At 49.3% G+C, this 12,057-nt stretch overlaps 1 protein-coding gene across 3 annotated transcripts in view; it reads right to left on the bottom strand.

The window, feature by feature from the left end:
* Positions 1 to 8,962, bottom strand: part of MBOAT2 (membrane bound O-acyltransferase domain containing 2) — a 119,651-nt gene extending 110,689 nt beyond the window's left edge. Inside the window, exon 1 of one of the 3 annotated variants that reach the window (XM_032866805.1) lies at positions 8,759 to 8,962. Coding sequence is in view for 2 of the 3 variants with exons in the window: in XM_032866804.1 (XP_032722695.1) it covers positions 8,759 to 8,833 (75 nt within the window). In the remaining variant the exon portion in view is untranslated. The remainder of the gene's footprint in view (positions 1 to 8,758) is intronic. The other 2 variants (XM_032866804.1, XM_032866802.1) reach the window with 2 other exon arrangements.
* Positions 8,963 to 12,057: the final 3,095 nt, after the last annotated feature.

Genomic DNA, 12,057 nt, shown 5'->3' on the forward strand with positions numbered 1-12,057 from the left:
TCTGCTTCTCCCTTGGCCTCTGCCCCTCCTCCCACTTGTGCTCTCACTACCCCTCTCCCAAATGAACAAATAAGATCTTCTTTAAAAAAACTGTTAAAAAGAAAAGGATTTAGAATTTGTTTATATAAGCAGAGAGCTATTTATTTTAATATACATGTATGTAACTGAGTAACTTTAATATATCTAAAATTATATATTATCTGTAAGTCTGACCTTCCACAAACACCTACTTTGGCCCAGAAATCCTCTAAAAACTAAGAAAGGTTCTGTGGGATTATGGATTAAAACAGAAAGTATGTTACATTTTTGTCCAGTGCCTAGATAGGAGCAAGGCGAGCTGGTCAGAGGCCCGGGCTTTCAGAGAACAGTGAGGTCCATCTGGCTGGCAGCTGGGGAGTCCCCTAAGTTCCGCACCCCACAATGCCACTGGCTGACCCAGAGGATCCCATGGGGGAGACATCGCAAAGGAGCCCTTCTGGAAGGGCCCGAGTGAAAGGGGAGAGGGAGTGGCACCAAAAGCCGCAGGCCTTTGTTCTTCCTGAATAAAGACAATTATGCACTCTGAAGGCTTCTTTATTCTGAATCTCTTGATAACAGTGCTGATAAAGCTTCTCTTTTCAATCACCCCTAATCACCCCTTACCACCAGACACTGTAATCTTTTAGCTGAGAATACTGGTACCTCTCGTGGTTATCTTCATTTCCTTTTGAAAAATCATCACAGTCCTCCAAAATTCTCCAATGCTTTACCAGTCGCCTGGTAAGTAACCCTCGTGAAGAAGAGTCAGCCAAAAGGGCGGTGCAGCTGGCTTCTAAGGGATGCACCTGAGGTGTGGGCTTCAGTAAGCCTTGCAACGCAGGCCCGGGACGCTAAGGCCTACGCGGCCACTAAGACGCACAATGGGGACCCACTGGCAGAGAGCAAGTCATGGGGGGGGACCTGAACCCAATCTGGGGCGCTCCAAGCCAGCTGGGCTGCAAAGACAAGGAAGGGCCCCATCCAGTGAAGGGCCATCGCTGATTTCCCAGCCGCCCCCCACTGAGCGTCCCCTGTGTGCACAGTGAGCCTCCGCGATGCCAACCACACCCCACAGGGCACAACCCACCTGTGGCCACATCTTACAGACCAGGCCGCCGCCACTTGCAAGAAATCAGGGGATGGTGGGGCCACATTGCCCAGAAGCGATGACCACGGTGCCCGTCCTGGCTCTTCCCCACGGGAGTCCCACCGACTCCAAGGACAGTCTACGCCAGCGCTGGTCCTGAGCGTGGGGTACACAAGCCAGTGTCAGAGGAGGCCGCTGTGCTCAGGCACCTGAGAGCCCAGCCGGGAGAGGGGTGAGATAAGCAGACACAGTAACTCATTCGAAGGGGCTGGGGTCAGGGCGGCCAAGGCAGGAGGGGGCGTGAGGCAGGGCCAGGGAGGCCTTGTCCAGGGGCGGCCACACCACGGGGAACCCGAAGGGGGATCCTCCCGCCGCTGCCTCCTGGAGCTGGAAGGTACTCACGTGTGAGAAGTGGCCGGAGGAAAGGGGAAAGGCCCCAGCATGTGCCCACGAACTCCTTCCGAGGAGAGACAGGTCCCGAGGGCGGAGGGCTGGGCGGGAGAGCAGGGGGGCGGGGCGGGGGGGGGGGGGGGGGGGCGGGGGGCGGGCGGGGTGGGCCCGGGACCCGGCGGACTCCGGACTGGGGGTGGGGGGGTAACAGGACGGAGATGTTTCAGGGAGGCTCCGCCGAGCGAGGGCACAGTCCTGCTGGGCGGCGGAGCAGGATCCGTTCCCAGCTCCACCACCACTTGTCGCCGGGCCTTTGGCCTCCTGCGGCCCCAATCCGCAGGGCGGGGGGTCCCCCCACAGTGAGAAAGAGCGAGCAGCCGCGCGGAAGACGTACCAGGCCTCTGCTTCGGGGCCCACGTTCTCAAAGGAGCAGCGCCCCTCACCCCTCCCCTTCAGGAAAGACCCCACGTTCTGACCCCTGACGCGGTCTACACGAGAGTCACCAGCGATAAAGGACGGGGTCGAAGGGAGACGCGGACACAACTCAACAAGACTGGTCCGTTTCCGAGCCCGACCGCCTGGAGGACACCATGAATTTAATTTTCCCAAATCCTGTGACCGTATGGTCAACGGCACCATCACACAGCACTACATTTCAGAGGTTACCGTCGAACGATTACATACCAGGTTTAAGTAACATCACATTTTTATAGCCTTTCAGTCGCGTGGAGACCCTTGAAAAGCCCTCGGACGCTGACGGCGGCCGGAAGCAGGGAGTGAGGAGGAGCCCGCTCGGAAACACGGGTTCCCTGGCCCTCGTCCAGGAGGCTCTGGGTAGACGCCGGGCATCTGTATTTTTTAACAACAAACCCAAGTGATTTTTGATACGAGCGATCTCAGGGCCACGCCTGAAAAGGCACAGACAGCACCGCGCAGGCCGGGAGCTGTGAGCAGTGTCAGCCCGGGAAGTCCCTGACGAGGGCGCGTCGTCAAGTTCGCCAGCGGCTTGGGCCGTGAGCGTTGGAGGCGGGAGCCAGATTACAATGGTTGTCCGAGTGAAAATGGAAACAGCAAGAATCAACTCTTCTTTCAAAATGTATGACTGAGAAGAGACAGAAGGAGGCTGTGCGCTGAGGAGACTGACAGGGTTTTTATTTGTATACAGCAGGTAGAGAAATGAGTGATGCTGCAAAATGCTTATTCGTAATCACATTGTTGTGGGTATTTGAAAGCCCTCCGGACCCATCCCCCACCTTAACTCCATGCCCCCAAAGCATCAAGTGCCCTCTGAAGGGGACACCAGCAGGACACGAGGCTGGGAGGGGCACAGCGGATTCACCTCCCAGGCGCCTCCCTCAAGTTCAGCGGGGGAAGGCCACAGCACTTCTGGAACAGCCCCTAGGGCCCCCCCTTGGGGTTCTGCTCCTTCCCTCTCCTTGTCTCCGTAGGCCCAGTGACGCCGGTACAGGGGACTGTACTATTCGGTGCTCATTCCCCTACACCTGCCCTTATCTTAGTAAATAGTTCTGAGGTCTCCTTGGTTACCCAGTTCAATCCGGCTGCCACCAGAGCCCGGACTGACACACAGAACACAACGCGGAATAAAGGCCAGAAGAGTAGGAGATCCAAAATGCTTTTGTGGTTCAAGTAAGAAATCAGTCACTTCAGATGGGATTCAGAAAAAGATTTATACGCGAGGTGTACTGGACGCGGAGCTGGAAGAATGCTTTAGGATCTGGGTAAGCCCAGAAAGAAGAAGGGATGCGTCATTAGGGCCGAAGTGTTCAGATCTCCTGAATCCTGACTCTATCTCTTCACGCATCAGCTGGCCCCCACCTCTCCACACCCCACGGATGGACCGAAGCATGACTTCAGGCTTCAACCAAGTCACTCATAAAATCATTCAATGATCACTCTGCTGAGGACCGTGTTTATGGCTTGTTTTATTTATTTATTTTGGGGGGGCCTTGTTTTATTTTTTAAAAAATCTTGTCAAATTCCATCATTATGGAATCCCACCTGTTAGCAGACTGCGGGCAAAAACTGTGCGTATGTGAGGTGTTTTGATTATTTCCCTGGAAAGTCAGCCCTGACAGACCACACTCAACAAAGACGAGGGTTATCTGTACCTATCAAGGCAGCGCCCACACAGGGAGCTCGAAAGAGGGGGACAAAGAACTCCTGAAGCTGTGAAGAAGCAGAAAAGCCACTTCTGACTCCAAATTCAAAACTAGATTTTAATCCTAATTTAATCACTGTGTGGGCATAGGACTGAACCTCCACCTCATACTTCCCTTCCTAAAAAGGAAGTCCCAAAGCCTAGAACCGGAATACACAGGCACAGATGTTGACTTACATACACTTCACAATCTGTGGGGAGGAAAGGTGTGTCAGACATGTATCAGGAGCCGGGCGCCTCACACAGATCATGTGTTTTAATCCTCACAATAATCTACAAGTAGGTGTTACTTACCATTTATTTTACAGATGAGGAGACTGGGGCTTAAAGAAAAACACAGTAATTTGCCAAAGAGCCCCGGGCCGGCCGAGTCTGGCTGCAGACCCGGCCATGCCTTTCCCACCACCGCACCACACTACTACTTCCTACAGATAAAGGGACAGAATTTGGGGAAACCAACGTTAACTGCAATGTTTGGGGCATGTGGTTATTTTGCGAAGGTGCCTCAGATGAAACACAGAGGCCGTTTCAATTCTCCCTGTTGAAAACTTCTTCAAAATTTATTAGTCCATTTTCCTCCCTTAAGTTCTTATTTATAAACTCGGTCCAGAAAGAATTTGGGGCAGCTTCGTCAGTTAATGAAACAAACACAGAATCATGGAATTTTAAAACGAAGCACAACACACATTTTACACAGAAGGAAACTCATTTATGTAAAGTGACATATCTAAAATTAGTTAACTGACAGGGCCTAAAATACAGACTCAAGATTCCGCGTTCCATATGCCTTCCTTATTAAAAGGAATCTTCCACAGCAGATTGTCTCAGTATTTTCTGGGTTCTCATGATGAAGACTGATGCTCATTATGGGTGTAAAAGTAGACAGGACAGACAAATGAGTTAAATATTTATGTCCTAAACCTAAAGCATTTAAATGGTGGCTTTAAAATAAAATTGAGCCTTGATCTACTTGTTCTGTTGCTACTCACCTTCTTCCCCCTAAAACTCATATTCCGAAAAAGGCCCAATACTGAAAACCCCACTTACTTCTTCATCTGTAAAATGGGGTTCGTTACTGCACAGACCTGTAGGGGGATCAAATAAGCTAATGTCTTAAAATGCGCCTTTCCCAAACGTATTACTTCACTGGACGCCTACATCATGGGGGGTGGGGGAGTGGATATACTTAAAAGGTCAATCGACAAACTGACCAAAAATGGAACCAGGATTTAATAAACCTCCATCCACACTTCTTTCTCTCTTACAGGCACGCACGGTTTTCCCTATTCCAACCATCACCAACAGCAATTCAGAGTCTGCGAAGTTCTTTATCTCCGTTCTCTCCCCGCAAAACCCAGATCTACAAGAGCGATGTACAAAAATGACTTGCCACGTGTTAATAAATTGCCCTTTGATTCAAATGGTTAATACCATGACACGGATACCATAGACATAATATATGTGCATATGGCTGAACTGTATCAGACCTTGAATCTCATCGGACTATACAAGGCATGGCGAAGCTCAGGGAAATCCTACAGGTCTGTCCGCTGTAAGGTGTTACCCGCGGTAATTATTACCTGACTTTGCGGGATTAGCTACAGTAGGTCAGCCTCCTTCCCCCACCCACCTTTTTCTCCCTCCTCCAAACCTTTCAAAATTCCTTGAGTCTCCCTCTCGCCCTCTCTCCCCGCCCAAACAGCTCCGTCCATCATCTCCAACACAATGACCCTGTCCCCAAACAGGACTGGCTGCCAAGAACGCCAACACGGATACCCTGTCGCTGGGGAAACGTACTCCAGTTTCATAGTATCACTACGCTATTACCCAGCATCATGGGCAGTAAGGACAGAAAATGGTAAAAGGGAAAGACAGAGTAAAGTGAAGGAGGAGAAGAGGACGGCAGAGCAGCCTCAGTCTGGTAACTCAGAGAGTTAGGTCAATCAGATGTATTAGAACTTATGATACGATAAGATTAAAAAAAAAAACACTCTAAAAACTAGGTTGATCTGGGAAACATAATTATTCTCACTTTGGGGTCTTTAAAGAATTCACCACACCAGCAGCTAAGAAAGAGCATGATTACATTCAGTGACATCTGATGGCTTCTCCACAGTGTGTTTGGCCCTTGTCTTGGGACCACTCTCCCTCCGTCCAGATCCTCCTCCAAATCTCTCTCCATCTGCCCCCTCCATGACACAACCTAGAAATAAAGTCACCTGGAATGCACAGCCTAGAAAGGGGAAACATCAGATGCTTAAGGCATCATTTACCCTCACTCCATATTTGGAGTTAATATTTTTATTTAAACTTAAGGCATACTGAACAAGTACTATGGTTACCTCAAGGTCACTCTGCAATGCTCAGGATTAACCAACCCAGGAGTCTAAGGCAGAATCTTCCACTCCTCTCCCTCGTCTGGTCTTATTGCAAAACATGTCTCCTTTCTCTCTTAACTGACAGCCCACAATGTACATTTGTAAATTCCATACAGACCAGGATCTCTGTTGTTTCATGAATTCTACACTCACTCTTACACAAGAGTGAAACGATTTCTCTGGCCCTAAGGTCCTTTTCTTCCTCTGACATTCAACCACTGCCCTTATAATTTCCTAAATTTTCAAAACACTGTTAATTAGCACATACCAAATTAACATACTAACAAGTTATATTTTTACACTTTTCATTTCCTGATTTGTCTTTTTCCTGTTGAATCACACTATTTGATTACAAGTAATTCTTGGGCTTCCTCTCAACTTGGACTCAATTATTTATATGTTACAAAAATTTATTTCTATTGTGCTCAATTTTAAAATAATGATTGAATGACTCTTTATGCATCCAATTTACAACATGACTTTTTAGTTGTTGCAAGTTTTCTTGGCAAAAAAGTCAATTCTTCAGTGCTTCAAAGAAATAGTTTATTATCACTATAAAAAGTTAAGGCATGTGTGATTATTAAACCTAATTCTTAAGATTTGCTTAGAGAAGAGGAAACAACTCAAAATACAAATGGCCACAAAAATTCAGAGCAGTCCCAAGGGAATGAAGGTTGTCCACGATACCAAATCGAGACCCACAGATAAGAAAGAAGTCAAAATTTCAAGTCCTGTCACCTTCCCTTGAGACTCCTGTTTATTTCAGTACTAAAAAGAACTTGCTCTGGATTGCTGAGATGTTTACATGAGTTCACTAATACTAAATCACTTTAAAAAGTTATAAGCATTATATAAATTAAAAGGTATTAGCATAGTGGGAAAAAATCATCATGGTGAGCAGAGAGAGAGAATACACCTGCTCCCTAAAATTAATGAAAAGTCATATGGCGACAGATGGTAACTACACTTCTCTGGGGAGCACTGTGTAATGCACAGAATTGTCCAATCACTATGCTGTACACCTGAAACTAACATAACACTATATGTCAACAATCTTCAGCTAAAAAGAAAAAAGTCTGAGACCTATCTCCCTTGCTCCTCATCATCAAAAAAATTTTTAAACAGATTTGTATCTTGCATTTGCGGATTCCCTGGCAACAACCTACTTTTAAGTCGGGGGTGTAATACACTAAAAGGTCATACAGTAGTTCAGTTTCGAAAAGTGAGAATCCTCCACAGGGCTGAGAAGATTAAACAACAACAACAAAAAAAATCCTACGTTCTGATCAGTTAGTTTATTAATAAACAGAAGAGGACCTTCTTCCAGTATATGATTAATTTCACTCCTGGTACTTTATTAGTCCAGTATGTGTTCTAATTGTTGCTCAAGATCTATAGGGGATAGGTATTTTACCATGAATCAAAAATTATGACTGAAATAGAAGTAAGGGATTCCAATCCAAACAGAAAGGAGAATTTCTTACATATTCAGGCACACTTCAGTCTTTAAAAAAACAAAAAACAAAAAACCAGTAAAGGACAAAGCAAGTTACTGTCCTAATATCAGGCACAAGAGTGGTTTCCCATCCTGCTGCCCTGACACAGAGGAATCCTGCCTCGGAAATGATATCCCGATGACAACAAATGACAGCCACACTCTCAAGGAAAGGACAGTGAACCCGGATCCCTTGTAAAGTGCAAACACGCCCAGATCCAGCACACCTGAGATAATTCTAAGCCAAAAATTCAGTTAATTACCTCTAGCCTGGGGCTAGAGCAATTACCTATTCCCACCGCCTCCTTCCCCAACAACTACCCTCAATGTCACTCGGCGAAAATACTTCTAAACTTTTTCTGAATAAAAATGGCGCTGCTTTCCCCATCACAATACTGTTTATTTCTCAACAATCCTAAGGCCTTTCACACAAACTCAACCGGCCCCATCTAAATACCGCCCCCCTTCCCTACACAGTGTCTTACGGTTTTTTGAGGGGTGGGAGAGAGGGGTAAGGTGTCTTCTTCCAACTACAAGGTTGCAACTTTCTCAGCTAGGAACCCTGGGATTATTATCTCACTTTGACTTTTCTTCCTAACCTCTGCCTTCCCCGCAAACTGTTGCCTCTCCGTGCAACAAGCCACACTTCAACGCCAACTGTCCCGAGGTGCAGGTCGCAGCGCCCTAAGCCGGCCTCCCCCACGCCACGCTCGCGGGTCCAGGGCACTCTCCACGAGGTACGTCCATCCTGCTTCCCCGTGGGGCATTCGGTGCCACGCGCGCAAGACACAGGCACCCCGGCTTCGCCGAAGCACTGCCGTTCTTCCCCATCTACACCAGTGCCCACACGCACTGCAAGTGGCTTCGGGACTCGGGATCGCCCAGTGCCCGGCGCACGCACGACCAGGGTCGGGGAGCCGCCGTGGCGGGCAGCAGGGCCAGGCATGCACGCGCGCACGTCGGTGCCCGGAGCCACCCCCCCCCCCGCCTCGGGGCGGCACGGGCACGGCCGGGATGGGGGCTGGGTGGGCATGCCGGGGAGGGGCGGCCGGCGCGAGATGGCGCGCGGACAATAACAGGCGGGTCGCCCCCTCCTCTCAAGGGGCGGCCCCCGCCGCAGCCCGTGCCCCGCGTCCCGGGTCCCGCGCGGATGGCACACGGCCGGGGAGGGGGCGGCGAGGGCGCGACGCCAGCAGGGCCGCCTCGGGTACCTGGTCGATGGGCAGCTGCACGGCGTTGCTGAGGGGCTGCAGCAGGGTGGAGCCCGTGGTGCTGGTGGTGGCCATGGCCGGCCTGGCGCTCCGCCTGCCGCGCTCCGGCCGCCCGCGCCGCTCGCCCGCGCGCCGTGCCGGGCGACGCCGAGGATGGGGATGCAGCCGGCGCGCCTGCCCCCTGGCCGCCCGCGGTGTGAGCGGCGCGGGGCGGGGCCAGGGAGGGGCCGGGGGCGGTGACCGGCTCGGCCCTCCCCCAGCGACCCCGCCCGCGCCCGCGCGCCCGCGCCCCTGCCCGCGCCCGCGCCCGCGCCCCCGGCCGCCCGCGCCCGCCCCGCCCCCTGACTTCCAGCAGCTTCCAGCGCCCCCTCCCCACCTCGCGCGCCCTCGCGCCAGACAGCCCCGCCGCCCAATCGCGGCGCGGCGCCTCGACGCCCGCAGCCAATCAGAGGGCGCCGGCCGCGCCGCGCCCCACCCCTATCTCAGGCCTCGGCAAGGGGCCGAGGGGCGGCCTTGTTGCGGCGAAGGGCTGTTAGCGGGCGGCTCTGCGCGGTGCGGGTGTAGGGATTTGGCCCTGAGACCCCTATCTTCGTCCTTCCCGACAGTCGGCGGACAGCCACCGTTCTCTAGGGGGAATCCTGGACAACAAAGGGGAACGGGGTGGCGGCCAGACAAAGGGGCGACGTGAGGGTCGCCGTCGAGCCAGCGCTGGGGGAAGTTAGGGACAAAGCCTGGAGGCTGGGGAGGAGGAGCGCCACAAACCAAAAAAATTGACCTGAATAAGATGTCCCTTTGTCTGTGGGAAACCCAAACTTGAAGCCATTCCCTGTCTTGCTTGCCTCTCGGTAGCCCCCAAGTCCCCAGGGCTCTCCAGGCTGAGAGACCCTGCGGTGTGCAGCTGGACCAGGGGCGGGTGACTGTTGTCACCTGAACAGCTCTTGGTGGCCAGCCGCGGGTCACTGAGGACCCACCTGACTCTGAAGGAACGGGAGTCTGAAAAACACCCCGTAGACACCTTCTCCCCCAGTCCCGGCTGGTGTGCTGTTTGCGCACACCTGCTGTACGCCTGCGGGTCTGTGTGTGATGCGACGGCTGTGTCATCAAAGTGAACCATTTGAGTTCCTTGAAAATGCAAGTGTCAACCTTTGTTTAGAAGACTTCCAAAGGATTCCTAGAGGAAAGTATCAGGAAAGTGCAAAATGCAACAGTTTAACAATCAAATTTGGGGTAGAAACAGCTAATGGTCAGAGTTCAACTACAGGTTAAACACCGCTTTGAGGGTCGCCTGCGTGGTTCAGTGGGTTAAGCCTCTGCCTGTGGGGAGACCCTGCGGTGTGCAGGTCATGACCTCAGGGTCCTGAGATCGAGACCCGCATCAGGCTCTCTGCTCAGTGGGGAGCCTGCTCCCCCCCCCCCCGCCTGTCTGCCTACTTGTGATCTCTCTCTCTGTGTGTGTCAAATAAATAAATAAAAATCTTAAAAAACAAAAACAAAACCACCACTTTGAATGCTTTAGAGGTATCTATGTTCCCAACAAACCATGGGACATAAGAACTATTACCACCCTCAAATCGGACTGAGTCACAGAGAAGTTCAGTGTAAGTTCCCAAAAGAGCACAGCTAATAAATAAATAGCAGAGAAAGGACTGAGATCCAAGTAACCTACTTTCAAGTTTATCTTTTAAACACTAGGCCCTCTTCTTCTTCACCCTTCAACCCAGTCCAGACATGGTCATCAGCTAGTAGGTGCTCCATTTGCTGGATTACTACCTAGAGTCTTGGATGAGGGGGCAGCAAATGGGAATACATGCGCCTCTGTAAAACCCCTGCACCTCAGTCGTCTCTCTGAAAAGGAAGCAGTTGCACTAATAGGTTCAATCCCTTCCTGCCTGACATTCTTTGGTTGTTAGGTTGGCTTAATCCTAACAACCAAACTGATTAAAGGACAAAAGGAAAAAGCAAAATGCCAGGACCTTCATTCTCCCTTGGGTAGTGTTCCAATGGGAGCTGTAATCAATTAGAGAACAATTAGAGACCTATACAATGGGCTGCTCATTAAAATATATTGTGCCAATAATCTGGAGCTCTCTATTAATGGAATGTTAGAAAATACTCTTTTCCTTTTCTCCACTATGGGAAATCGTAGCAAAAGCATACAGGTGTCTGAGCATAGAAACTGATGGAAAAATTAAAATACCATTTAAAAAACTCAAAAGGTGGGTGTTGGGAACATATTGCAACCTAAATAAAGTAGCACAGACATACAGTCTCAGGTCTAGAACAAATAATGTCTACAAAGAGGAGTTTCCTTAGACTGAATTTTTATCTTAATAGGATTCAATACACCTCTATTTGGGGTGACCATGTATGTACAATAGGGAGGATTTTAGCCCTCTGGAAAACTTGGCTGTGTCAGAGTTGTAAAGCTATAGGTAAAATAGAGTGTAATATTAATACTTAGATTTTGGAGTCAGACCTAGGTTTTTGGCTGTGTCTGCCTTTGATTAGCTGCAAAATTTTGGGCTACTTAACCTTTTTAAGCCTCAGATTCCTCGTATATAAAAATGAGGATAATAATGGCACCAAAACCATGGGTTATGAGGTTACAAAAGCTTACCTACGTGATGATGAGCTCAGAGCTATGCCTCGTATATGGTAAAACCTAAGAAATATTAATTACCATCCAAGAAATGTAATTCTGAAAATGGAAACTATTTTTCTCATATTAAAAATACCCCACCTTCATGTTTTTAATGAAGAAATTGAGGCCCATATTTTGAGCTAAAAACTCAGTGATGATAGCAAAAATTTGATGCAGGCCTTCAGCCCAGTATCTGCTAATTACGCTACAAGCTCATAAACTGTGATGAAGGGGAAAAGAACTGAACTAATGACATATAATGCCTCACTATCCTACCTCAGATAACATCCACCTTATAAGAGTAATTCTCACATTCTTAATTCTTAAAAAGAAAAAAATTATGGAATACTCACTATGTTCATGAACTTTGTGGCATGCAAAAATCAAAACAACAAACAGTCATACACAAAACAGAGAATGAAATGCTACACGGAAAGTAAGAAATAAGGTCCTCTAATGTTAAAATCAAGAGAACACATCCAGAAGACAGAAACTTGACTGGAAGTCAAAAGACCCAAGTGTTAGTCCTGACTTTTCCACTAAATAACCGTGAACTTGAGAAAACTGCTTAACTTTCCTGTGCCTTGAGTTTCTCATTGTTAAACTGGATAATATAACTCCGTCCTAGCTTTCCAGGAGTGTACTGACTATCCAGAAT

This window comes from Lontra canadensis, unplaced genomic scaffold, assembly GCF_010015895.1.
Source record: "Lontra canadensis isolate GAN:19392208 unplaced genomic scaffold, GSC_riverotter_1.0 scaffold32, whole genome shotgun sequence".
Lineage (NCBI taxonomy): Eukaryota > Metazoa > Chordata > Mammalia > Carnivora > Mustelidae > Lontra > Lontra canadensis.